Source organism: Sorex araneus, chromosome 1, assembly GCF_027595985.1.
Source record: "Sorex araneus isolate mSorAra2 chromosome 1, mSorAra2.pri, whole genome shotgun sequence".
NCBI classification, from domain to species: domain Eukaryota; kingdom Metazoa; phylum Chordata; class Mammalia; order Eulipotyphla; family Soricidae; genus Sorex; species Sorex araneus.
This window is the reverse complement of record NC_073302.1, coordinates 7,456,557-7,479,389: the sequence shown is the minus strand read 5'-3', so window position 1 is coordinate 7,479,389 and position 22,833 is coordinate 7,456,557. Positions and strand designations below refer to the sequence as shown.

At 55.9% G+C, this 22,833-nt stretch overlaps 3 protein-coding genes across 5 annotated transcripts in view; 1 reads left to right on the top strand and 2 right to left on the bottom strand.

The window, feature by feature from the left end:
• Positions 1 to 8: 8 nt before the first annotated feature.
• Positions 9 to 4,260, bottom strand: RPL35 (ribosomal protein L35). The gene is made up of 4 exons (XM_004613331.2): positions 4,146 to 4,260; positions 3,667 to 3,803; positions 2,556 to 2,637; positions 9 to 189 (listed from the first exon to the last, which is right to left on the bottom strand). Exons 1-4 carry the CDS (start codon positions 4,146 to 4,148, stop codon positions 40 to 42), a joined length of 372 nt encoding a protein of 123 aa, XP_004613388.1. The 5' UTR covers positions 4,149 to 4,260; the 3' UTR covers positions 9 to 39.
• Positions 4,261 to 9,142: 4,882 nt separating this feature from the next.
• On the top strand, positions 9,143 to 15,675 carry ARPC5L (actin related protein 2/3 complex subunit 5 like). The gene is made up of 4 exons (XM_055121588.1): positions 9,143 to 9,427; positions 12,564 to 12,635; positions 14,080 to 14,256; positions 15,136 to 15,675. Exons 1-4 carry the CDS (start codon positions 9,278 to 9,280, stop codon positions 15,196 to 15,198), a joined length of 462 nt encoding a protein of 153 aa, XP_054977563.1. The 5' UTR covers positions 9,143 to 9,277; the 3' UTR covers positions 15,199 to 15,675.
• A 1,009-nt stretch (positions 15,676 to 16,684) lies between these two features.
• The window catches only part of GOLGA1 (golgin A1), a 52,638-nt gene continuing 46,489 nt past the window's right edge, over positions 16,685 to 22,833 (bottom strand). For all 3 annotated transcript variants that reach the window (XM_055134185.1, XM_055134188.1, XM_055134194.1), the window contains 4 exons: positions 20,361 to 20,420; positions 19,874 to 20,044; positions 19,398 to 19,484; positions 16,685 to 18,720 (listed from right to left, as the gene is read on the bottom strand). In XM_055134185.1, the coding sequence (XP_054990160.1) occupies positions 18,640 to 18,720; positions 19,398 to 19,484; positions 19,874 to 20,044; positions 20,361 to 20,420 (399 nt within the window). In that variant the 3' untranslated portion in view covers positions 16,685 to 18,639. The remainder of the gene's footprint in view (positions 18,721 to 19,397; positions 19,485 to 19,873; positions 20,045 to 20,360; positions 20,421 to 22,833) is intronic.

The following is a 22,833-nucleotide window of genomic DNA, read 5'->3' as shown; positions in this document are numbered from 1 at the left end:
CCTGCAAAGCCAGTGAGTGTGCTTTATTGTGGCCGCGGCTCAGGCCTTGACCGCGTATTTGCGCAGCGGGTACAGCCGCTCCTTCCGCTGCTGCTTCTTGGTCTTCAGGCTCTCCTCATGCTTGTTGAGTCGGCGGCGCATGGCACGAGTCTTCTTGGGCCGCAGATCGAGGGGCTTGTACTTCTTGCCCTGGGTGAACAAAGGAGACCATGAGGGTGGGGTTGAGGGGAACCTGCAGCAGTGGAGGGGAAGACCCCCAGGAAGGTGTGGAGGGACGGGGAGGGAAGCTGAGCTCTAGATATGCAAGGTCTGTTAAGTCACCAAGCAGGGGACCATGTACAGACACCTTGTTCAAGTCCCCTAAATTCAAGACGGGGGGCAATGACCTGGGGCACACACGCAGGTTCCCCACGGAGGACTTTCCACCAACCTGACCCCAGGATCACCCCCAATTCCGCGGCTGACTAGTCACCAGGCCCAGCTTGCACAGGTGCACCACAGGGAAGGCAGTGGAGGGCCCACCAGATGCTGTCAGGAGGCTCAAAGGGACAGTCCCCGGCCAGGTGATAGCTGCACTAAGGGGGAGTGCAGCGCGGCCATTTCTTGCCTTGGAGTCCTGCCGACACCGAGCGGCCGGTCACTCCCCATCCACTGCCCTCTCGCACGAACCGGCGTGGACTAAGGCAGCTCCTGTGGTCACGCCAGTGCCACAGGTGCAAAGGGAAGGGGACTAAGGAAGCCCCCCCACAGGACTGTCAATAGCCTTGAGAACCAAAACGGACACTTCAAACGGAAACACCAAGGCCCGGAGTATTAGCTCCAGGCTTCTAGAATTAGCCTGAAGCAGAGAACTGCAGGAAAATATCTAAGCAGGCAAGGCCCCCCCCCCCCCCCGACAAGCTGGCAGCACAGATGCCGCTGTGCACCTGTACCTGGAGGCCTTTGTCCAGTCCCTTGTACCACAACTCAGCCTGTCACCACAAGCCTCAGGCCAGGACATGACCCCCCAAAGCCGAGAACTCACTTCTACCCAGTGGTGCCACAACTGTCCCCCTCACACTGTGGGCGTTGGGAGCACCGGCAGATGAGGCGAACTCTTCCAGGCCCCCACCTATGCCAGCCAGCGGGCAGCTAGTCCTGCCCGTGACAGCTGCTCTAACATGGGAAAACCTGCTGTTCCAGTGCTAATCTGGGTAACAAGGAACCATTTTCCATGACAAATAAAAAAATCCCCCCTCGGTTTAAAATATCCTGTTGCCAGACAGCACAGGGATAAGGCACCTGCCTGGCTTGAAACTGACCCTGGTTTCATCTTGGGCACCACGTGTCCCCCGCAGTATGGCCAAAGGCAACCCCTTTTAACAGAGTGGGCTACACCAATAAGTAAGTTGCTGAGAAAAAGGGAATGGAGACAGAACAACAGTACAGCAGGCAGGGTACTTGCCTTGCACGCAGCCAACCCGGAGTGAAGTCCCAGCACCTCATTCGGTCCCCCAAATCAAAATAAAAGGTGCGGGGGGGAAATTATCCTGGGAAATCTGTGTGGATCTGACCCAGTAATTTAAAAGGCCTCAAGGCAGAGGCGCAAAGCAGCTTCCGCCCGTGAGCCGGCCACCCACCGCTTCTTTCCTGCGCCAGCCCTTACTCAGGGCTCTCGGGTGAGCCAGCTCCCAGTCATTAACCAGTTCCTTGTAATAAGCCAAGAATATAAACATCTACTTACACAGAGGAAAGTCGTCTTGTGCTTATGCGTGCAAGCTTGTGCTTGAGCCCCAATTACACTTTTTTGGGCAGAGGTCTACACCCAGGGGTCCTGCATGCAAGGCAGGCCCTCTGGTCTGTTGAGTTCTCCCCTCCCACCTTTATACAGATTAAAAAAAAAAAAAAAGATACTGGAGGGCTGGAGTGACAGTAGCGGGGACAAGGCCTTGGATGTAGCCAATTCAATGCCAGAGCCCCACCGGGAGTGATCCCCGAGTGCAGAGCCAGGAGTACGCCCTGGGTAGTCTTTTCCCAACAGAAAAACTGACTTTAAGACCCTAGGATAAAGGGGCCAGAGCGATAGCACAGTGGGTAGGGCGTTTGCCCTGCACAGCAGACATGGGTTCGATCGCTAGCATCCCACATGGTTCCCCAGAGCCAGGAGTAACCTCTGAGCATCACTGTCTGTGTCCAAAACACAAAACACAAAAATTCTAGACAAAACTAGACACCTGAGAATTCTCCCCAAGTAGTCCTCAATTTGGTCCGGTCACACCTACTACGCCCCCATCAATTTGGAACCTACACACATGGTGGCTCATCCGTAGGTGCTCAGGAGCACTGCCTCTAAGTCTGAGGCCTCAGCTATTTGCTAACGGACTGAAACAATCCTCAGTGCCCTCAGCTGGGGAGTCTGGATCAAGCCCGCGTCCAGTCAGCCCCTTGCCCCTTTGATGTCTTTCTGCAGCCTGAGTAAACACCCACACCCAAATCTACGAGGGAAAACCCAGACCCACACACCAGAGGAAGGCTGCACGCTGCTCCCCGTGGCCAAACCCTCACTGGAGACCTACCTTGTAGAATTTTCTGAGGTTTTCTTTCTGAGTCTGGTTAATGACGGTGAGAACACGGGCGATGGATTTGCGGACCACTCGGCTACAAAACAAAAAGAGGCAAGACGGGTCAGGACCGAGCCCCAGGAGTGGGGACAAGGAAGATCTCCCACCCCAAGCTGACTGGTGGGAATGGTGGACCCGCCAGGGGGCCAGGCCAAGCCCACCCACAGGACACCCGAGGGTGGAACAGACGTGTGTGGACATAAGGAGATAAGAGGGCTGACACCAGCTGCAGGCTGGATCTAAGGAACGGTGCCAAGCTGAAAAGGAGGCACGCTGGGAATGCCGAGGACTCCCCTCACTGTGGGGCTGGGAGAGGCGGTTTGGAGGCCCTGGCATGCAGCTTGCCCCAGCGCACCCCAACTCACACAGTTCTCTACCCACGTAAGAACAAAGGGTATTTTACAGGACAGGAAAAATCCCAAGAGGCATCTCTGAAGCCAGATACAGGCCCAGGGAGGCAGCTCACTTGCAGAGCACTTGCCTTGCATGTACGATGCCCAGGGTTTGAGCCCCGGCACCCACAAAAACAAACACACCACGCAGAACTTAACAAAAAAGACCAAAACTAGAGAACGCGGGAGAAAGGGACCTTGTACGCTTCTGCTGTATTTTTGCGGGAGGTCGTGGCCACACCAGGCAGCGCTCACAGCCACTCTCCAAGCTCAGTGCTCTGGTGGCAGCATGAGGTGTGGTGCCAGGGATCAAACCAAACCTGGCCCTCGGCCCTTTCGGCCAGCTCCCCTCTGTCCCACAAATCGTCGTTTATAATCGGGCATTTAAGAAAAAAGTGCAGGTTCGGGCAAGCACCTGGACCAGGCCTTTGAAGCTCTTCGGGCTACCTTTTCTCCCGCGAAAATGCAATCAAGCCAAAGCACGTGGCGGTGCGTGAGCAGAAAACACACCAGGGAGAGAGCAGCGCCCCAGGCGCTCCCCCGCGCCCTACCGGGTGCGCGTCAAACCCCGCGCGGCGGGCACCCACGTGGCGGGGCGCGGGCAAGGGGGCACCTCCCGGGGAAGCCCGAGGGCGGCGGGTCTGCACGGGGTGCCCCGGGTCCGAGTCACTCACATCTTGGAGAGCTTGGACGCCGCGCCGCCCGTCACTTTGGCGACGCGCAGCTGCGACAGCTCCACCTTCAGGTCGTCCAGCTGCTTGAGCAGCTCCTCCTTCTTCTTGCCACGAAGGTCTCGGGCCTTAATCTTGGCCTGCGCGCGAGAGGAGGTCTGGCTCGGGCCCGGCCTGCTCGCCAGGGTCGCAGCGGCGACCCTCGGCCCCGCCGCGGCCGCGTCTGGGGTGCCGCAGGTGCTGGCGGGGGCGCCCGCGTCCAGGCCCACCCCGCCCTAGACGCAGGCGGTGCCCGAGCGCTCTCCCCGGCACACGGTCTTCGGGGCGGAGGGTGGTTGTAAGGGATGGGGGCGCCAGGCCTTCCCGCACGGGGCCTCACGGGCTCGGTCGGCAAAGGGGACCCCCCGGGCTCACCCCGCGCCTCCCACCCCAGCCCTCGAAGCCCACTGCAGGGCGGATGGCCCCCGATTTCCCGGCCTCACCATGTCTGAAGAAGCCGCCGCTGCCGAGGCCCGCTCCGAGGGAAAGAGGAAGGGGGTGGGGTTGACCTCTGCAATTACTGCCGGGTGATGACGGCAACAGCCAATGGCGCCACGAATCGCGTCCTGGCTCCGCCCCCGCTACCTGCCCTCTCCTCGCGAGGAGCGCCCGGGTCCGGCCCCGCCCCCTAGTCCTGCCCCTGACGTAGCCCCGCCCCTCTCCCGGTCCCGCCCCGCCCCTTTCTCTCGCGGCTTCTCTGCAGGTGGTTGCACTTGTGCTGCGCGCCGGCCCGCTTAGGTGAGCCTGACGCCTAGAGCAGCGCCAGGGGGGAACCGAGAGCCCTGGGGAGGATCTGAAGACGTCTGCCCAGTTACTCGCTCATTCATTTGGTTACACGCCGCAGGTCTGATCGAGGCGGCAGTGTTGCGTGGGAGCGGGGAGGCGGGGAGGAGGAGGATTTTCCAGGGATCCTGCCTTGGAGGAATTTCGAAGAGGGTGGAGAGAGGTGGAAGCCGACTTCTTAATCCATCTGCTGGAGGCTGCGTGGGGCATGCGGGGCCGGGCTGTATTTTTACTTTTTTAGTGAAGCAAAGTAGTTTTTATTGAGAGAAGTTTACAGAGAGAGACAGACTGAGAATAGAGGTTTCTCCAGTGGAAAAGGCAGTGCCGACTTTAAAGTTCTTATTTAAAATTCTTATTTCGTTGCCTGGTGCTAGCTTGGCAAATCCTACTCAGAGTCTGTTTTTCTCATAAATGCCCCAATGGTTTTGGAAGCTAATGCTTTGGAAGATCATGTAAAGCTCTTAATTTCAAGACCCCATGTGTAATTGCTCAAAGTATCATCTTTCCCATGGGAAAGGATGGGGGCGGGGGAAGTTGCTGGAAGGTTGTACAGCCAGTAGCGCACTCGAACCCAGGTGGCCCAGGGTCCACTCTCTGGAGCTGCATATAATTTCCGGGTAGGAGTGATTCCTGAGCTAGGAACCAGAAATAGGCCCTAAGCATTGCCAGATCACTGTCACTGTCATCCCATTTCTCATCGATTTGCTCGAGTGGGCACAAGTAACATCTCCATGTGAGACTTGTTACTGTTTTTAGCATATCGAATACGCCACGGGTAGCTTGCCAGGCTCTCAGTAGCTTGCCGGGCTCTCCGAGAGGGGTGGAGGGATCGAACCCCAGTCAGCCGCGTGCAAGGCTTACCCACTATCCTATTGCTCCAGCCCAAGCATTGCTAGTTATGACCCAAAAACAAACCACCACCACCACCACCCCCCCAAAAAAAAGAAAACTAATTTTGGGTGCCAGGAACATAATTAAGAGGGCTGAAGTGAGGGCTGGAGAGATAGCACAGCGGGTAGGGCGTTTGCCTTGCACGCGGCCGATCCAGGTTCAAATCCCAGCATCCCATATGGTCACCTGAGCACGGCCAGGGGTAAGTCCTGAGTGCAGAGCCAGGAGTAACCCCTGTGCATTGCCAGGTGTGACCCAAAAAGCAAAAAATAAATAAATAAATGAAAGGGCTGAAGTGGATTTGATCCTTTGATCCCTGACCTTGCATGGTCCCCTGAGTACCACTAGGAGGAAAATCCTCCCCCCAAACCCCCAAGAAATGAAACGAGGAGTGGGAGCCTGTGAATTAAATGGGAAATTTATATACACAAGGTGTTGCGGGGTGGATATATATACTGGGAAAAACACAGTCTTGAACCTTTAAGACACAGGAACCGGCTCAGGAGACCCAGAAAAACTGGTGAGATGCAGAATTTCAGGCCCAGAGCATGGCTGGACCGCCCTGGAAAGAGAGGCGCTACTGCTGGAATTAAGACCATGCTAAAAAAAAATAATCAACTGTCCCAAGCTTTCCCCTGTGACAGCCACCCTAGCAAGGGTCTGTGGGGGAGGGGAGAGTTTGGGGAAGCGACATAAACTAAATTGGTAGCAGAAAAGGTGCACATTTGCCTGCATCTCTGCCTGAGATGTTTTCTCACTCTTACTCTATGCTTCTTTGGCCCTCATCTGTTTGAGATGTGAACTTTCTTAGGACCCATTTCCTCATTCTGGAGACACGGTCTGCACAACCTTGCTTGAGACGGACTGTGCTCTTTCTGCTCTGGAGAAGCCTCTGTTCTCTCATGCACCAATCTCTCATTTTCTAAATAAATTTGTTTGACTTATTCATCTCTTCCCACAATTCTGTTAGGGAAGTGAAGGTGATGAATGTAGAAAACCAAGGTAAGATTTAGGATTGACGACGGGGTTGGAGCAATAGCACAGTGGGTAGGGCGTTTGCCTTGCACGTTGCTGACCGGGGCTCAATTCCCAGCATCTCATATGGTCCCCTGAGCACCGCCAGGAGTAATTCCTGAGTGCAGAGCCAGGAGTAACCCTTGTGCATCGCCAGGTGGTGTGACCCAAACAGAAAAAAAAAAAAATTAGGACTGACTCCTTTACTGTAAAAAGCAATTCCTGGGCCCAAAGAGATAGTACAGCAGGCAGGGTGCTTGTCTCGCACATGGCTGACCTGGGTTCGATCTCTGGCATCCCAGATGGTCCCCTGAGCCCACAATCAGGACTGATTCCTGAGTGCAGAGCCAGGTGTAACCCCTAAGCACTGCCAGGTATGGCCCCCAAACAAGTAATTCCTTGATCCTGCCTGGCTCTGGGCTCCTCAAGACAACAGGTGGCAGGGATCATTTCCCATGCCAGGCAGAGCAAGTGAAATCCAGGTGCAGTTTGCCAACCGTCTCATGGAGCTCATGGAGCTGGTGAGACTGCAGGTATTTGTTCAGTGCCACATCCTCAGCGACTCTTATGTCACCTATTTTTTTTTGGGGGGGTCACACCTGGCGATGCACAGGGGTTACTCCTGGCTCATGCACTCAGGAATTACTCCTGGCAGTGCTCGGGGGACCATACGGGATGCTGGGAATCGAACCCGGGTCAGCCTCGTGCAAGGCAAACGCCCCACCCGCTGTGCTATCGCTCCAGCCCCATTCTGTCACCTATTTTTAGGCACTCCCAAGCACTACCTAAGCACTCAGAGTATGGAGTTTTCAACTCTGCCTCCCTCACTGAATGGTAATCCATATTCATGAGCAAGGACTCAGCTTCCTTTACCAGTTTACCTGGGGTCTTTTCCTCACTTGTCAAGTGAGTATTGCTGGCTTAAAGTTATACAAAAGATCATACAGCAGGGGCCAGAGGCCGTATAGCAGGAAGGGTGCTTCTGTGCCTTGCACATGGCTGACCCAGGTCTGATCACTGACACATGTGGTCCCCCAACCATGGCCAGAACTTCTCCCTAAGTGTAGAGCAGAAGTAAGCCCCGATCACCACTGAGTATGAGCCCAAAACAGAAACATGCTCCGGGGACTGGATAGTACGGGAAAGGGAGTCAAGCCCTTGCCTTCTATGCAGCCAACCTGGGTTTGGTCCGTACTGCATATGGTCCCCCCAGCACTGCAAGGAGTGACCTTGAGCACAGAGCTAGGAGTAAGCCGGCTGTGTCCCATAAAATACAAAAAAAGAAAACGCCCCACCCTAAATTATTTAATGTCTGCAACCTGTCACAGATTCGTTCCAAAGTATGTAGCCTTTCAAGGCAGATGGGTTTGCCTGTTTCTAGGACCTGTGGGTGCGCTAACACTTAAAGATCACGGTAGAATAAGTAATCTTGTCACATTCATGAAAAATTATTTATTGGGCCAGAGCGACAGCACAGCGGGTAAGGCATCTGCCTTGCATGCGGCCGACCCAGGTTCGATCCCGATCCCCGGCATCCCATATGGTCCCCCAAGCACCGCCAGGAATAATTCCTGAGTGCAAAGCCAGGAGTAACCCCTGAGCATCGCTGGGTATGACCCAAAAAGTTAAAATAAAAATCTTTATTCATGTATTTTTAAGTTTTTGTGTGTTTTGCCACATCTACTGGAGGGGACAATGATAACCATACAGTGGAAGGGATCAAACCCATCTGCGGTCCAAACCTTTGCGTCATTTCCCAGGTTTTTTAAAGAGTACTTTTAATTCTTTTTGCCACACCCTGCGGTGCTCAGGCGGTACTCCCGACTCTGCTTAGGAATTACTCCCGGTGGAGCCTGGGGGGCCATATCAGTGCCCAGTATTGAGGCCATGAGCTGGGCTAGCGACCTACCAGCCGCAGTCTCTCCTGCCCTTTAGAGGGTACTGGTATGTGAAAGCAATGACCCTTTTTCGTCCAAGGCCCATAAGCGGAATCCCTCAGACCGCAGCCCAGACACCTAATCTAGCCCGAGTCCTCGGCTCTGCCCTACCCCCTCACGCCCCGTCTTTGCCCATCTGACTCAGGGGGTTCTGAATCCTGCCTGGGCCTGCCTGTCCAGTCGGGCTGGGCGCGACTTCTCAGCTGCAGGACCTTGTTCTTCCTGTTGGGGTAGTGGCTCACCTCCCCTGCTCCCCCGGAGAGCTGCGCCCCAGGCCGCCTTGACACCCCAGACACTCACCAGCTCCTCAGTCCCCTGCACACTCGTTTCCCATATTTAAGCTCCCCAGACCCAGACCGACAGCAGAGCGGGCAGGGCGCTTGCCTTGCAGGCGACCGACCCGGGTTCAATCCCCGGCTTCCCCTCTGATACCCGCACCCTGCCAAGGTGTGCACCGCCGGGCGTGACCCCCCCACAAACAACAAACGCTCTCCAGTCTTCAAACAGGGAGATGCGGCTTTGCACGCAGGGGTTTCACCTCCAGGGAGCACAGAGGCGGGAGCACCCCCAGCATCGCCGTGTATCGCCCCCAAGCAGGCGTCCCGGTCCCTGCCACCTTCTCTGAGGTTCCCGAGACTTCGGGTCTCCCCCCTCACGCCCGGCCCCCAGGCCTCTCCCTGCCCTGGGCTGCGTGTCCCCCCGACGCCCCTCGACCCCACGCTCGGCCAGCTCCTCAGCGACGGTGACGGCCGCGCGGGGCGAGCGGCTCCTCCCGCCCCGCGCGGCCGCCCGCACTTCCGGTTCCGGCGCGGCCCGGAAGTGGGCGGGCGGCGGCGGCGGCGGCGGCGGCGGCGCGCGGAGGAGGTGGAGGAGGCGCCCAGCGGCCGCTTCCCGCCCCGGAGCCCGAGCCGGTGCGGAGCGGAGCGGCGGACGGGCGCCGACCCCCGGCCATGGCCCGGAACACGCTGTCCTCGCGCTTCCGTCGGGTGGACATCGACGAGTTTGACGAGAATAAATTCGTGGACGAGCAGGAGGAGGCGGCGGCGGCGGCGGGGGAGCCAGGCCCGGACCCCGGCGAGGTGGACGGGCTCCTGCGGCAATATCCTTCTCGGCAGCGGCGGCCCGGCCTTCCCCGGCCCGCACCCCGGGCCCCCACCCCGACCCGGCTCCGAGAGGTGTCCCCTCCCGCCCGTGGCCCGCCTCCCCGCACCCCTTCCCGCGGCCCCGGGCCGCCCCGCCACCTCCCCCGGGCTGAGCCCCTGGGCCGCCCCTCTTCGCTCCGCGGGGAAACGGGGTCACCCCGAGCCCGGGCGGCCGGGGCGGGGGTGGGGGGGCGGGGGCGCCTCTGAGTAATGCAGATGCCGGGGCCGGCTCCGGGGCACAGTCCTGCCGGGGCGAGCGCCGTCACCCCCCAGTCGCCCTGCAGCCGCGGGCTTGCTGGGAACCCCCCACCCCCCATCCGCCTCCCTGGCCGGCGTTGAGCGCGTCCAACAAGTTGGGTCTGGCTCTCGCGCCCCCCCCCCCCCGCTTGCGCCCTCCCCCGCCCCCCCATAGATTCTTGTGCAGGCGAAACCCTAGCGCGAAGGGAACGCAGAGCGTCCAGGGAAAGGTCCATGTGGGGCCTGGCCGCCGCGGGTGGCCGTGCGGGTGGCCGCAGAAAACCAGCCTTTCGCGAAGCAGGATTAAAAATAGAGGCGACTGTCACAAATAGAGGTGACTGTCACAGCCTGCTGGGCCCTCTGCAGTTCCCTCTGCACAGGAAACCGACCTCGCAGGAAGGCGTTTTCCTTACCGACACGGTGCGGCAGGAAGCGCGCGCCCCTCCCCCTCGCCGGCGGGCTATAAATCAGGTTCTGGGGGTTGAGTCAGCCCCGCCCGGGAGGCCGGTGCGGTCTTCTGGGTGGACCCCAGGTGGGGTCAGGAGACTGGACTTGGGTGGGGCACGGCGGGCGCTGCTCCCTGGGTGGGGAGTGAGACTTGGGTTGCCTGCCCGGGTCTGCCCCCTGGCTGGGTCCCCCACTCTGGCCCCTGTGGGGGAGGTGGGTTCTGCCCGCCTGGTTGTGGCCGTCGGGTTCGGTACTTGGCGGGGGTGGGGTGGGGAGGGGGGGAGGCGTCGTCGTGTGAAGGTCATTTCCTACTGGGCTCCTTGAGACGAGGCTTCCCCGCAGGGCTGCTGGGGCTGCTCCTCGAAGGTGCCAGAAACTGGTTGTCATGGAGAGCCCAGGCACCTCTCGGGATTGCTGGGCATCTCTTGGGATTGGGGAAAGGGAGGTTAGCAGGTGAGCAGCCCCAGAGGGAAGAGTGGGGCGCTCCGTGACTCCCCGCCATTGCAGCGCCTGGATTTAATTACCCCAGCTTAGGCTCCAAAAGGCGTCTCAAGGTCCTGGGGCAGAGTGGAGGGAAGAAGGGGCTGTTCCCGGTTGGGTGGAGGCGGGGAAGGGACCTGTCCCAGTGCTGTGAAGTGAGTCAGGCGGTGAAGAATGGCACAGGTGAAGGAGAGAAAGTGCCAGCTCACACACCCTCTGACCCTCAGCCCGTCACTGGCGAAGGAAGCAGCCGCATCTGCCGACAGTCCCCTGGAAGGCTCCTGCCAGCCGTTGTCGCCAGGTTGGCTTTGATTCAGGCCCTGACTTAGTAACCTTGAGCAGGTCATTCCCATCTCAGCCTCGGGTTCGTTGTCTTTCAGTCTTTTTAGTCCTGTGGGTTGAACTCGGGGCTTCATACATACAAGTCCTGCACTTGGCTGTAAACCGCATCCTTGGTTCCCCCATTTCATTGGCTTTGTAACGAATAATGCTTGTCACGAACAGGTAGCAGGAATGAGATGTGGAAATTTGTGGCCCCGGGGCCGAGCCGTTTCTCTGTGTCCTCACTGGGGGGTTGCTGGGAGCCTGGAGCAGTGACTTGGGGTCTTTCGCGCTCTCCTCCCCTAGGAGATCTGCCATTGTTTGGATAGTTTTGTTGTCAACCTCTGGGCGCTGCTGAAATCCGTGAAGCCATGAGTGTCGTGTCCGTAAAGCATCTGAAGTGTCCGTAGTGCTGTGGCGGAGAAACCCTGATCTGGGGGAGCTGAGGGGTCACCCGGCTACAGTTGGTCTGCCCTCAGAAAGGCGCAGCAGCCAGCCTGCCACACTGTCTGATGCAGACCCCCCTCCCCATTAGCGTCTGTGCCGCAGGGGACCCTTCCTACTAACGCTTGCCCGCGTCAAGGTCTGGGGAGATGGAGATGGCTCTGAGCAGGGTCTTGGCGCCCAGACACTCGTTACTGGGCCCTCTTCCTGTCCACGCTCTGCAAGGTGGTGCCTGTCCAGAAAGCTGGCCCTGAGCGCAGAGTGCCAGCCTTTCCTCGACACTTGGGGCTCTGCCGATTGCTGTGGGATATCAAATTATCCAGAGCTGTGAGGTAGACGTTGCTGGTGGCTGACGCCCGCCTGGGACAAGGCCAAAGCCAGAGGGTGTGGGCTGCTTCTCTGATGGCGCAGGTGGGGCTGGGGCTGGTACTGTGGGCTCCGCTACCCACGTGGGTGCCGCTGTGGGAACAGGAGACACCTGATTGGCAGGAGCCCTTCCTTGTTCTATTTTTGAAGCCTTTTGGCTGAAGCCAGTGTTTGAGATGGGGAAATGAAAGTCAGATGATGTAAAGGTTTAAAATAGGTGTCACCTTTGGGGACCTAACCCAGATTATAACTATTTAGAATGTGGTGTCAGAATGACAGCAAAGTCCAGGGGGGCGGGGGGAGGAGGGGCTTGGATCAGCTCGCAGTTTTAGATGACTAACCCCCCTTCTGGAAGCAATGGGGGCTCACTGGCGTGGGTAGGGCTTGTTGCCTGACAGCATCGTAGCATTGTTTCTTTAGCAGTCACACTGAGAGGAGAGCATGGGCGGCAAGTTAGGCGGCCCCTTTGCCCTTGTCCCCTGGAGAGGCTGAGGATGCCACCTGACCTGGTGGCTCAGTGGGGCAGGGGATGCCCGGCACTGTGGGCAGCACCGGTCTGGTTCTGCTGCCAGCTGCCCGCGGTGGGTTTGCTGTTGCCTTGCAGGGAATGAAGGGGTGACAGGAAGATGAACTTGCAAGCTTGGCAGAGGGGCCCTGCCCTCTCTGTCCCTCAGGAAAACAGTAGGCTGCCATCTGAACAGACTTGCCCACCTAGAAGCTGCTGGTGGGCGGTGGGTGGAAGTGGGCAAGGTGCTGACTGCTGCCGAGCCAAGCCATCCTTAACTGGCGGTGATGCACAGGGGACATGCTTCGGGCGTTCCACGCAGCCCTGCGGAACTCTCCCATCAACACCAAGAATCAAGCTGTGAAGGTAAAGGGGTCTTGTGGCCACCACTGACAGTGTTGGGGCCAGCTCGGCTTGTCCATCTGCCCGCTGAGCACAAGCTCCCTGGGACGCTGGACAGCAGCTGCTGCTTGTCTCCACCAGTGACTAGCTGCCAGGGAGGGGAGTTGGCACTGGGCAGTGCCACAGCCATTGGAGCTGTCAGTGTTGATAGCAAAAGCTCCCCAAAGAACCCACTGCTCCTCCCCAAGGCCGCCGGGTGAGGAGTCTGCCAAGCCCGCGACTGACTGGCAGATCTAGAAATGAGCTGGCCTTGGGGACTTCCCGAGGTTCTGCTTTCCTAGGCCTCCGAGTAGACTTGCTCTGCGTGAGGATTATCAGCACTGGCAGAGACCCTGCCTCCAAGGTCTGCTGGGGGCCGAGTACAGGCTTTGCATGCGGGGGTCTGGGTTTGATTCCTAGCACTGCACGGTCCTCCCGCACTTCCACTGTATCCTTCAAAATCTGGGAGGAGAGACGCGTCCAGCTGTACTTAACCGCTTCCGGGCAGGGGTCTCGGTGAAGCTGGAGTTTGGTTCTGTTTTGTGACATCTCTTGATAGAATCACCGACTGCTCCCAAGTGTGGATGAGAGTGCCCCCCTGGCTTTTATTTATTTATTTTGGGGAGGGGAGGGATCCGGAAGGGAGTTCTACTCCTGGTACTGCTCAGGAATTACTCCCGGCGGTGCTCTGAGGAATCAGATGTATCGGGGATCAAACTGGGGTAGGCCCCATGCAAGGGAAGTGCTCTACTGCTGGACTAGACTCACTCCAACCTTCCAATCTCTTTGTAAACAAAAAAGCCCCCCCCCCCCCAGTTGTCCTTTACACAGGGGCTGCCTAGTAAGTATCAGGAAATTGCTGCTCATCTGGGGAGGTGGCTCGAGGGGCTAAGTGCAGGCTTTGCGTGTCCAGGGCCTGGGCCTCGCTGCACTGCAGGTTCCCGGAGCACTACCAGGTGTCGCTGCCACCCTGCCCCCACCAAAAAATAAAACTACTGCTTCCTCTCCCCCTTCCCAGTAAACCACATCTTTCACTGTAGAACAGTGTAATAAGGGACACTTTGAACTTTAAATCAGTAAGAATTTTGGCCCATTTTTCTAACTACAGTGGTTTTTAAATTGTTACCTAATGGTCAGTGTTCTGACCACGTGGGCTGATTGATGTGTTGGGGAGACACAGTTCCTGAGTGGTGTTCAGGGGCTCCAGGCAGCCTGGGTGCCAGGTGGTTCACTGCTAGGGCCTGAGGACGTGGGGCCGTGAGGACCATAGGGTCCTGGGGACCAGCAGGTCATCACTGCAGTGCTTGGGGAAGGGGTGGGTAGTGCTGGGGGACCATGTGGTTTGGGGGTTTGATCTCTGCCTCACTGCTGCGGGGGTGCAGACGTGCCTGGCCTGACTGGGCTACGTTCCCTTTCTTTTTTTCTGCAGGAGCGAGCCCAGGGCGTGGTGCTGAAGGTGCTTACAAATTTTAAGAGCAGTGAAATTGAGCAGGCTGTGCAGTCCCTGGACAGAAATGGCATTGACCTGTTAATGAAGTACATTTATAAAGGGTTTGAGAAGCCCACAGAAAATAGCAGTGCAGTGTTACTCCAGTGGCACGAAAAGGTACGTGGACATAAGCACTGCACACTGGCTCAGCACGACCTAGGGGTCAAATCCACAGGCCAGACTTGCCTGAAAGGGAAACAGTAGGTGGTGGCACAGGCTTGGGAGACTTGGGAGGGGACACGGGACTGGTGGTGTGTAAGGTAGGCGTGGAGGCGTGGCTGGTGAACAAGGCTTCCTAGTCATCAGGCTTTTCATACGACTTTTCATCACTTTTCATGCTACTTTGAATTGGTTGTGGGTGTCCTAGCAATACAAGGGGGCAGAGGCAGAACTCTTTTAACAGGTCACTTAGTAGGGCCCTCCACTCATCGGAAGCAGAAAAAGCCATGCCCATTATTAGGGTCGGCCCATGAGTAAGGCCAAGCTTACAGCCTGTGTGCCAGTGTCCTGTCGCTGGCACTGCCTTCAAGGAGACTAAGTGGCCTCTTTGGAAAGGCTTCTGCACTTTAAGGGCCTGGTTGCCAGAAGGGGCAGCCACTGGGCAGCCTTGGTCTGACTGGTGGGTCTGTGCTCTGCCTGTCTACTCAGAACATGGACTCCAGCAGCGCTCTGGGGAACAGAGCAAGGAAGTCCTCTGCATGGTGGCCTAGCAGTGGCCCCTTAATGGCACCCTAAGAAGTTAGATCTAATAGACCAGGACCTGCAGGCTGGAAACAGTCTGTTGGAGGGAAAATTAGGGCCCCTGTGTGCATGGCCATAAGTGGTTCTGGCAGCCCTGGCTGTTGGACAGGACACTGGCCTGGAACAGGGCCGTCTCCGAAGTGGTGTTGCATGACCCATTTTCAGAGGGCCGGTGATACGGCAGGACCTTGGTCAGTGAGTACACGTCCCGGGCCAGCCAGCCAGGTCTCACTTGTTTCCTTTTCTGCCCCACAGGCATTAGCAGTAGGAGGACTAGGATCCATTATAAGAGTTCTTACTGCAAGAAAGACTGTTTAAACAACAAAAAGACTCATGTTACCCTGGAGAATTTTGGATGCGCAGGCTGGTGAAGAAGGAACTTGGCAACCAACCGTCTTCCTAGGAACTTCTAACTGATCTGTTTCAGGACATGCATCTGAAATGTATTTTATTTTCAAGGTGGAGGGAGAATTGTCTGTTTCCTAATCCTTTACAGGACCTGATTGATAGTCTATGCCTACGTCCGAGAGTCCTGTAAAACTGACATTGTGACTCTGCCGGAGTGATGGCCAGCGCCGGCCGGGGCACCTGTGTGCACTGCCTATCGAAAGGGGAATGGGAGGAGCAGGGCAGGTGCAAAGCCAAGGGCTGTGGGAAAAGGGAAGCTTGCTTTTTGGGAGTGGAGAAACTTGAGGGTTTTTTTAACAGTGCCCCGGCCTCCCAGAGTAGGCGGGCTCTCTTGGGTTCATTGTAAAGTGCCTGCTGCATCAATAAAGCTCTTGGCTTATTAGTTCATGCGTGCATCGTGTTGTGTCATGTATGTATATAAGGTGGACAGTGAACGGGATGATGATGACGTCAGTGGGAAGCCGGGAGAGGGTGGGCACATGTCCCCCTATAGCCACCCCCAGAAGCTAGTGTGGCAGTGCCACTGTCCTGCCCCAGCAGGAGCTCAGGTCTGGGTTGCAGTGTAACAGTTGCTACAGAGAAACATTTTCTGTTGTGTTAAATAAAGTGCCAAACACTGAATAACTGACCTTCGTTTTCCCAATTTTCCTGTTTGTGTGACTGTACTTGGAGTGGAGTAGGCCTTGACCTGCTCCTTATCTGACACTCGGTATAGTGATATGGGCACTCCTGAGATGTGGACAAGTTTTCCCTTGTGGTTTTGGGCCACACCCAGCAGTGCTCAGGGCTTGCTTCTGGCTGTGCTCACGGATCACTCCTAGTGGTGGTCAGGGGACCTTACAGGGTTCCAGGGATTAAACCTGGGTTGGCTGTGTGCAAGGCCAGCACCTTAATGCTGCACTCTTTGCCCTTCCCCTCCCTGCCCTCCGAGGCTAACGGGGCCTGTCCTCCATGTGTTTGAGTCTCGGCATCACCCAAATATGCACCTCTAGATGCCACAACCAATGAGCCCCTGGATACTATCAAAAGGGCCAAAAGCCCATCTGTTGGTAGCAGTTTATATCTATAAAAGCAAGATTTTGTTCTCGGGACCACTCATACTATGAAGAGCAAATGCTTTTCTTGTTTCAGCACATGGAGCTGCATGCAGTTTGACAAACCCATCGGGTGATGCCTTCTAAAAGACATCTTTTAAATTAGCCTTAGTTATGAAATATGTGATGGGCCGGAGGCAGCTCAATGGGCTGGGCGCTTGCTTTAGATGCAGGAGGCCCAGGTTTAATCCCTGGCACAGCATGGTTGTCTGAGCACTGCTGGTGTGATCCAGAATCAACAAAAAGACAATTCTAAATTTAACGTGAAATAAATACACACCAAGCTATCAAGTAAAACCCACTGTAGTTGCATCTGGATTGAAGAGCTTTAATCAAAAAGTTATTGCACCACAAATGAAGTTTCTACAGCAGGTTTAGATAGTACAATTGTTATGTACAACAGGGTGGGAGATCAAGGTCCGACGCCATGGCAAGTTATATATACTGTCACAGAACAATTTGTACAAGTAAAAGTGCATTCAATCACTTTGTATATTTATTTCACGCTTCCTCTTAAAGCTGAAGGAATTTCACCATGCGGGAAGAAAGCCTAATCAGCATGACTCCTCCCTAAGCAAGTACAATCTTAGTGGGGGCCCCTAAACAGCACGGAGAACTGCCAGGGACGTGGGAGTGTATGAAACCAGCTCAGGGGCTGGAGGAGCCAGAGGCGGTGGCTGGCGCTCTCACAGCTGTGCTGTGCTGCTGCGGCTCTGCCAAGTCCTGAATTCTGAAGCTCATGGGGGTCTGTCCTGGAACAGCTGGAAGGCGGAAGTCCTAGTTTATAAAAAGTCACCTTTCTGTCCAAAGAACAGAACAGAACACCTGGTTCATGACCCCATGAGGGAAATGGGAATGGAAACTAGTGTTCTGCACTTGGACTACGCTGCAGGGAGGAACCACAGGAAGAGGTAGGTCACTGAAAGATCTGAGCCCTAGCACAACCGAGAATTGTCACATCATGTGGTAACTGACAATTCAGGAGCTCCAGTTACTAATTTAATTTTTTTTAAACCATGAAACATATCAAATATAAACCAATAAATGGTTTCTCTCTAGGAATGATACCATGACTTATCCAGGGCAAACATGTTCCTTTATCTTAAAAATAATGAATACATATTATGTCTCCATAATCCCACTTTCTGCAGCTGGACCGCATATATAAATGTAGTGTCATCTGAAGTACTGGGGCGGGGGGGGGGGGGTCCAAGGGAGACTGCCCCTAATGTCCTGGCCAAGGCTGCGGGGGAGAACAGTAGCCTGTTCTGAAGAGCAGAGAGTGTGATTAGCATTTGCTCTGTGTTACAGCACAGAATTAAGAGCAAAGCAAATGAAATCCCACAGTTTTAGCAAAATTACAAAGGGGCACAGCCATTCCCATCTCAGAAATAATTCCCTCTTGATGCTCTGATTTTCCTTTAAGAACACCATTTAGTTTTATAATACAGAAGACATTTGTAATAGTGAAGAACTTCAGCTATAAAAAATAGTTTAAAATGGTTTACCAGCAACCTATCCAAGACAAGTACATTCAGTGAAAAGGCAATTGAGTGTATTTGGTACTATTACGATTTTTACACATCTGCTACTTTCCTTCCATAAAATGGGCTTCTGTCAGGGAGTTGCATATTTGTTAATCCACACTGGCCCCAGAAAACCTTCACCATAGACATACTGAAGGTTCTCGGTGGTTGGGGAAATTAGGTGAAATAGTATTTTCTTGACAGGAAGGGTTAAGAAGCCTCTTCTACCTCATCGAAAGCCAAACATGCCCCCGGGTAGGGCATCAGAAAAGCTGCCTGCGCTGAGCGGGTTCTCTGGCAGCAGCAGGTCTGGCTGCTGAGCTCCGTTCCCAAGGCTGCTGTGTTGTGTTGTGTCATGCCCAGCATCGCACTACCTGGCAGCTGTGCCTCCTCTGACAGCCGCTGATGGCTTCTGCTTTAAATGCCAACATGAGAAGTCAGTAGGCTTGGGTGCGAGGGCCCCCTCCAGCCAGCGCTGGAATCTTAACAGCATAGTGGAAATGGGCGGTGTGGCAGGACCCGCTGGGTGATTAGAATGACACAGGATCCGCTATCTCCTGAGGTTTCTACCAGCCTGCAAGGAAGTGGGCCTCAAGTCTTGTAAACAATGTTTAGACGCTTGTACAAAATACTGCAGTTACAGTGATAAAAACCCACCCTGCCCAGTGTGTCAGTGTTCTTTTCACAGAAAAAGTGTCCGTCCGTGGAGCCCCTGCCTGGGCTTGCTTCCCCTAGGACCACGGGATCCGAGGGCTGGAGATGGAGGGCCGAACGCTGCCCTTGGGAGCTGGCTTGGACCCGAACCATGACATCTGGGTTTGAAAGAGAAAAGACCTTGAGGAAATTGGGACTCAGGGCAGGGCAATGTAAAGAGTCCCCTAACGCCAGCCTTCCTGGAGATGAGTGGGCAGCTGAAGCCGAGGCTGGGCCGGCCAGGCTGCAGGTGGAGTTGGGGAGGGAAGCAGGAGAGAAAGCAGTTGACAGGTATAAGCGGAACTGGAGGTCATCTTACTGAAGAATTTTTCTTGTTACGCAAGTAGTCCCAGAGTACTTTTGTTTTTACTTTTCACAGTGCTGGGACTGAACCCAGGGCCTCACACACGCAAAGCATATAATACCTGTCACTGAATGTTTTACTTGGCTTCTCGAGCCACACCCAGCTGTGCTCAGGGGACCAGATCTTGTGATAGGAGGAACAAACCAGGGCTGCTATGTGCAAAGTAAGCATCTTAACCTCTCTATCATCTCTCCGGCCCCAGAATAATTTCATATTTAAAAACATTTTTTTTTTAAGTCCTGGTCAAGCTGAGGCTCCTGACAAGTAGGACCGGAGAAAGTGCTCTGGAAAACAGGGTCAGTTCAGTATAGACCCGGGCGCAGAGCAGCCTTCAGACAATTCTGCCACAGTCAGTGTGAGACAAAAGCTGCACGGGGCGTGCTCCCGGGAGCACAGCACATGGGCGCTGTGCTCCAGCAGAGCGGGGCCTACCTTATACTCCAGGGTCTCCTTGAGCATGCTCTCTTCCTCCTGTGAAAAGTTCAGCAACACCGACACGGCTTTTATAAGCTGGAACGCCTGCAACACAGAGGTCAGGCTGCCGTGGGCCTGGGGCAGGAGCCGCAGAGGCAGCTTCTGAGTCCGCCCGTGATTCGAGCAAGGCCCTGAGGGCCCTGTGCAGGCAGGAGGGCCCTGCAAGGCCTCGGGCTACCGCCAGTCTTCACTCCCTACCACCTCTAGCTGTGCCAGCAGCAGGAGCAGGGCGCAAGTGCTGGCAACTGGGCCCTGGCACACCCCCCAGCTCACTCCAAGGCCCCACTGTCTGCTGCCACTCAATCAGCGAGGCCGGCAAGAGCAGGGAGCTTGCTCAGGTCAAGTCAACACGGGGGTGGAAGAAGACTTGACAGAAGGTCCAGCAGGCTCAGTTCCTCCAGCCAGATTCTCCCAACAACCCCTAAGCCCCTTACCTCAGATTCTCGACAGGACATGAACTTTAAAACCACGTGCTTCAGGTACTCAAAGTTGATCTCCCGGGCGTCAGTGAGGTCAGCGTTATTGGTCATGACAGGAGCCAGGCTTGGCATCTCAGGTCCGGGCTTCTCCCGGACTTCAAAGAGCTCGTTGTCAGGTCGAATTTTCTGAAAACCCAACAGGAAGTGGCTCCATTAATGCTTCAAGGCATGTCAGGGTTTCCCAGGAGTCTCACTGCCTCCCACATGGACAGGCCTGTGCCCCCTCAAGCCCCTGCCATAGGAAGCACCAACTCCAGGAAAGCTTCGCTCTTCCCTGAGTCTATGCTGGGGTGCCAATACCCCAGCATGTAGCCTGGAGCTCTACCACCTTCCTGAACCTTGGACCACGGACAGGCGAGCACAGGCCCAAGGTCCAGGCCTCTTCATCAGAGCTTGCTCACTCTGCAAAGCCTCTGCATCCACCTGTCCCTGCGGCACTCACCAGCTCCTTCTGCAGCGTCTTTCGGAGTTCCAGCATCCTCTGTTGCATCTGCTTTATGGTCTGAAACAAAAGCCCGCCCACACCCCAAAGAAGACAATTCACTAAAGGCACATTTCACCACCTTTAAGCTGCAAGGGAGACAAAATGGTTCCCCTGCCACACACACCTGTGAGGGTACCTGCTTCATCCCAAGGCTACCGTTTCATGGCATCCTGTGCTCATGCCCTGATCTGGCCCAACACGGATGGCACTAATTTGCTTTCCTGCCCGTAAACCCCTAGACCTAGCCGAGCACGGGCCCAGCACAGGGCCCAGCACTGGCCAGGCTCAGCTTTGTGCTGGGTGTCCTGTCCCACTGGGGTTACCGTCAAGGAGCTCCCACCCGCTCCCATGTCTACACTGCCAGCCCACTCCGGCTGGTCCTGGATGGGGAGAAAGATCCGGCTCCTCAGACTCAGATTCACAATGCTGGGCTCTACCCTTGGCAGTAAGTTACTCACCCCTGGCAGTAAGTTCAGTTAGTGCCATGGACCTTAGTGGCACAGGCTGGACCTTGGGATCTTGGGCAGGGATCTTTTTGAGTTAGGGCTTCCTCAACCCGAGCTCGTAAAGCGACAGAAACTCTGGGGCTCCCCCAGGCCTTCCTAAGTGGCAAAGTTTACTTCTGTTTTTAGCTTTTGGGCCACACCCAATGGTTCTCAGGATTTACTCCTCACTCTGTGCTCAGGAATCACTCCTAATGATGCTGGGGGATTATACGGGGTGCTGGGAATGGAATATGGGTCCGCTGCATGCAGGGCAAGCACCCTAACCGCTGTACTATCGCTCCGGCTGCTGCACTTCTAGTCTCTGAAGCCCGGGAGCACTGGGCTGAACAGGGGCCATGTGGTTTGGATTTGTATTCTCGAGCCCAGAGGCCGTATACTCTCCCTGAAAGCACATCTGCTACTTTATCTTGTCTCATTTGACTTTTGAGGTTTTAGGCTCATTAATTAACTCCACAAAACATACTGAGTCCTCACTGTGCCAAGTATTCCTGTCCCAAGGGGCTAAGAAGCAGATGGAGACAAATAACTGGCCTCAGAGGGCAAGTGGCGCCCCACATACAGAGTATCAGAGGCCTTGACAAGAGGCCTCACTGGCCACATGACACTAAAAGAAGTGAGGGTGACGGGGGGAGGGCCCCAGCTGGGGTCTGCAGGTGCAAAAGTCCAGTGGTGGGGCAGGGCGGGGCGCTGAACTACACTGAGGGCAGGCATATGTGTGTGGGTGCACAGGACCTGGGCAGGTGAGAGGTTCAAGCCAGAACAGTGGTGGGGACACAGCTGAGGTGGCAGCCAGCCAGGCAGCACAGGGAACCATGAGGACCCCCGCTGCCCCCAGGAGTGCTCCAGGGATGAGGTAGGGGTAGGGCACTGGCCTTGCATGCGGCTGACCTGGGTTTGATTCCTGACATCCCATTCGGTCCCCTGGACACCTCCGGGAGTGATCCCTGAGTGCAGAGCCAGGAGTAAGCCCTGAACCCTGCTGGGTGTGGCGCCAAACACAACAAACCCCCGGGAAAAAAAGAAGCGCTCCAGGGAAGAGCAGGTCCTGCAGGACACAGAGTGCTAGGACACTGCTGTGAGAGGAACAGAGGCACAGACAGGGACACTGGGACAGGAGCGGATGGGAGAAGTCAGGGCATGGGGCTGGGGGATGTTTGGTTTCTGGGTCACACCTGGTGGTGCTTAGGGGTTACTTTTGGTTCTGTGTACAGGGGTGGTTCCCAGCATTGCCTGAGGGACCTTGGGATGCTAGGAATCACATCCAGTCTCTCTCTCTCTCCCTCCCCCAACCTTCTGTGTCTTGTTTTTGGGCCAAGCTTACTCCTGGCTCTGCGCTCAGGGATCACTCCTGACCTTACGGAACTCGGGGGACTGAACCCAGCCTGACCACGTGCAAGGCAAGCGCCCTCCCCGCTGTACTAATGCTCCAAACCACCCCCCTCTTTGATTTCCCTCCCTCCCTCCATCCCCCCTCATCCTCCCCTCCCTCTTTCTTTCTAGTTTTTTGGCCAGACCCACCTGTGCTCAAGGCTTACTCCTGACTCTGTGCTCAGGCATCACTCCTAGCAGGCTCAGGGGACCACATGTGGTGCCAGGGACCCAGGTTGGCCCCACGCAAAGCAAGTGCCCCACCGTCTGCACTGTTAGTCCGGCCCCTCTTGGATTTTTTAATAGAGGCCACACCCTGTGGTGCTAGAGGTGGTGAGGGCATGTGGTGACAGGATCAAACTCAGGGCCTGGAATATGCTGAGATGAGCTCTGCCCGGTCCTAGCTTAATGGGTGCAGTTTCTGATGCCCTCCAGACACTGGTGCAGAGCTGAAAGTACAGAGTCCAAGGGTGGAGACTTGGGGGTGGGAGTGTGTGGGGACAGGAGGGCAGCCTTGGATGCAAGCAGGCTCTCCAGTAGGACTTTCCTGTATTTCA

What these genes read in the sequence shown, in the direction of transcription:
- RPL35 (XM_004613331.2), bottom strand. An exon ending in GCGTCCAAGCTCTCCAAGAT is followed by an intron (nt 2,638 to 3,666) that starts GTGAGTGACTCG and finishes TTTGTTTTGTAG; the next exon opens with CCGAGTGGTCCGCAAATCCA. An exon ending in ACCTCAGAAAATTCTACAAG is followed by an intron (nt 190 to 2,555) that starts GTAGGTCTCCAG and finishes TTGTTCACCCAG; the next exon opens with GGCAAGAAGTACAAGCCCCT.
- ARPC5L (XM_055121588.1), top strand. Translation starts at nt 9,278, where the DNA reads ATGGCCCGGAACACGCTGTCCTCGCGCTTCCGTCGGGTGGACATCGAC. An exon ending in TGGACGGGCTCCTGCGGCAA is followed by an intron (nt 9,428 to 12,563) that starts TATCCTTCTCGG and finishes CGGTGATGCACA; the next exon opens with GGGGACATGCTTCGGGCGTT. An exon ending in CCAAGAATCAAGCTGTGAAG is followed by an intron (nt 12,636 to 14,079) that starts GTAAAGGGGTCT and finishes TTTTTTCTGCAG; the next exon opens with GAGCGAGCCCAGGGCGTGGT.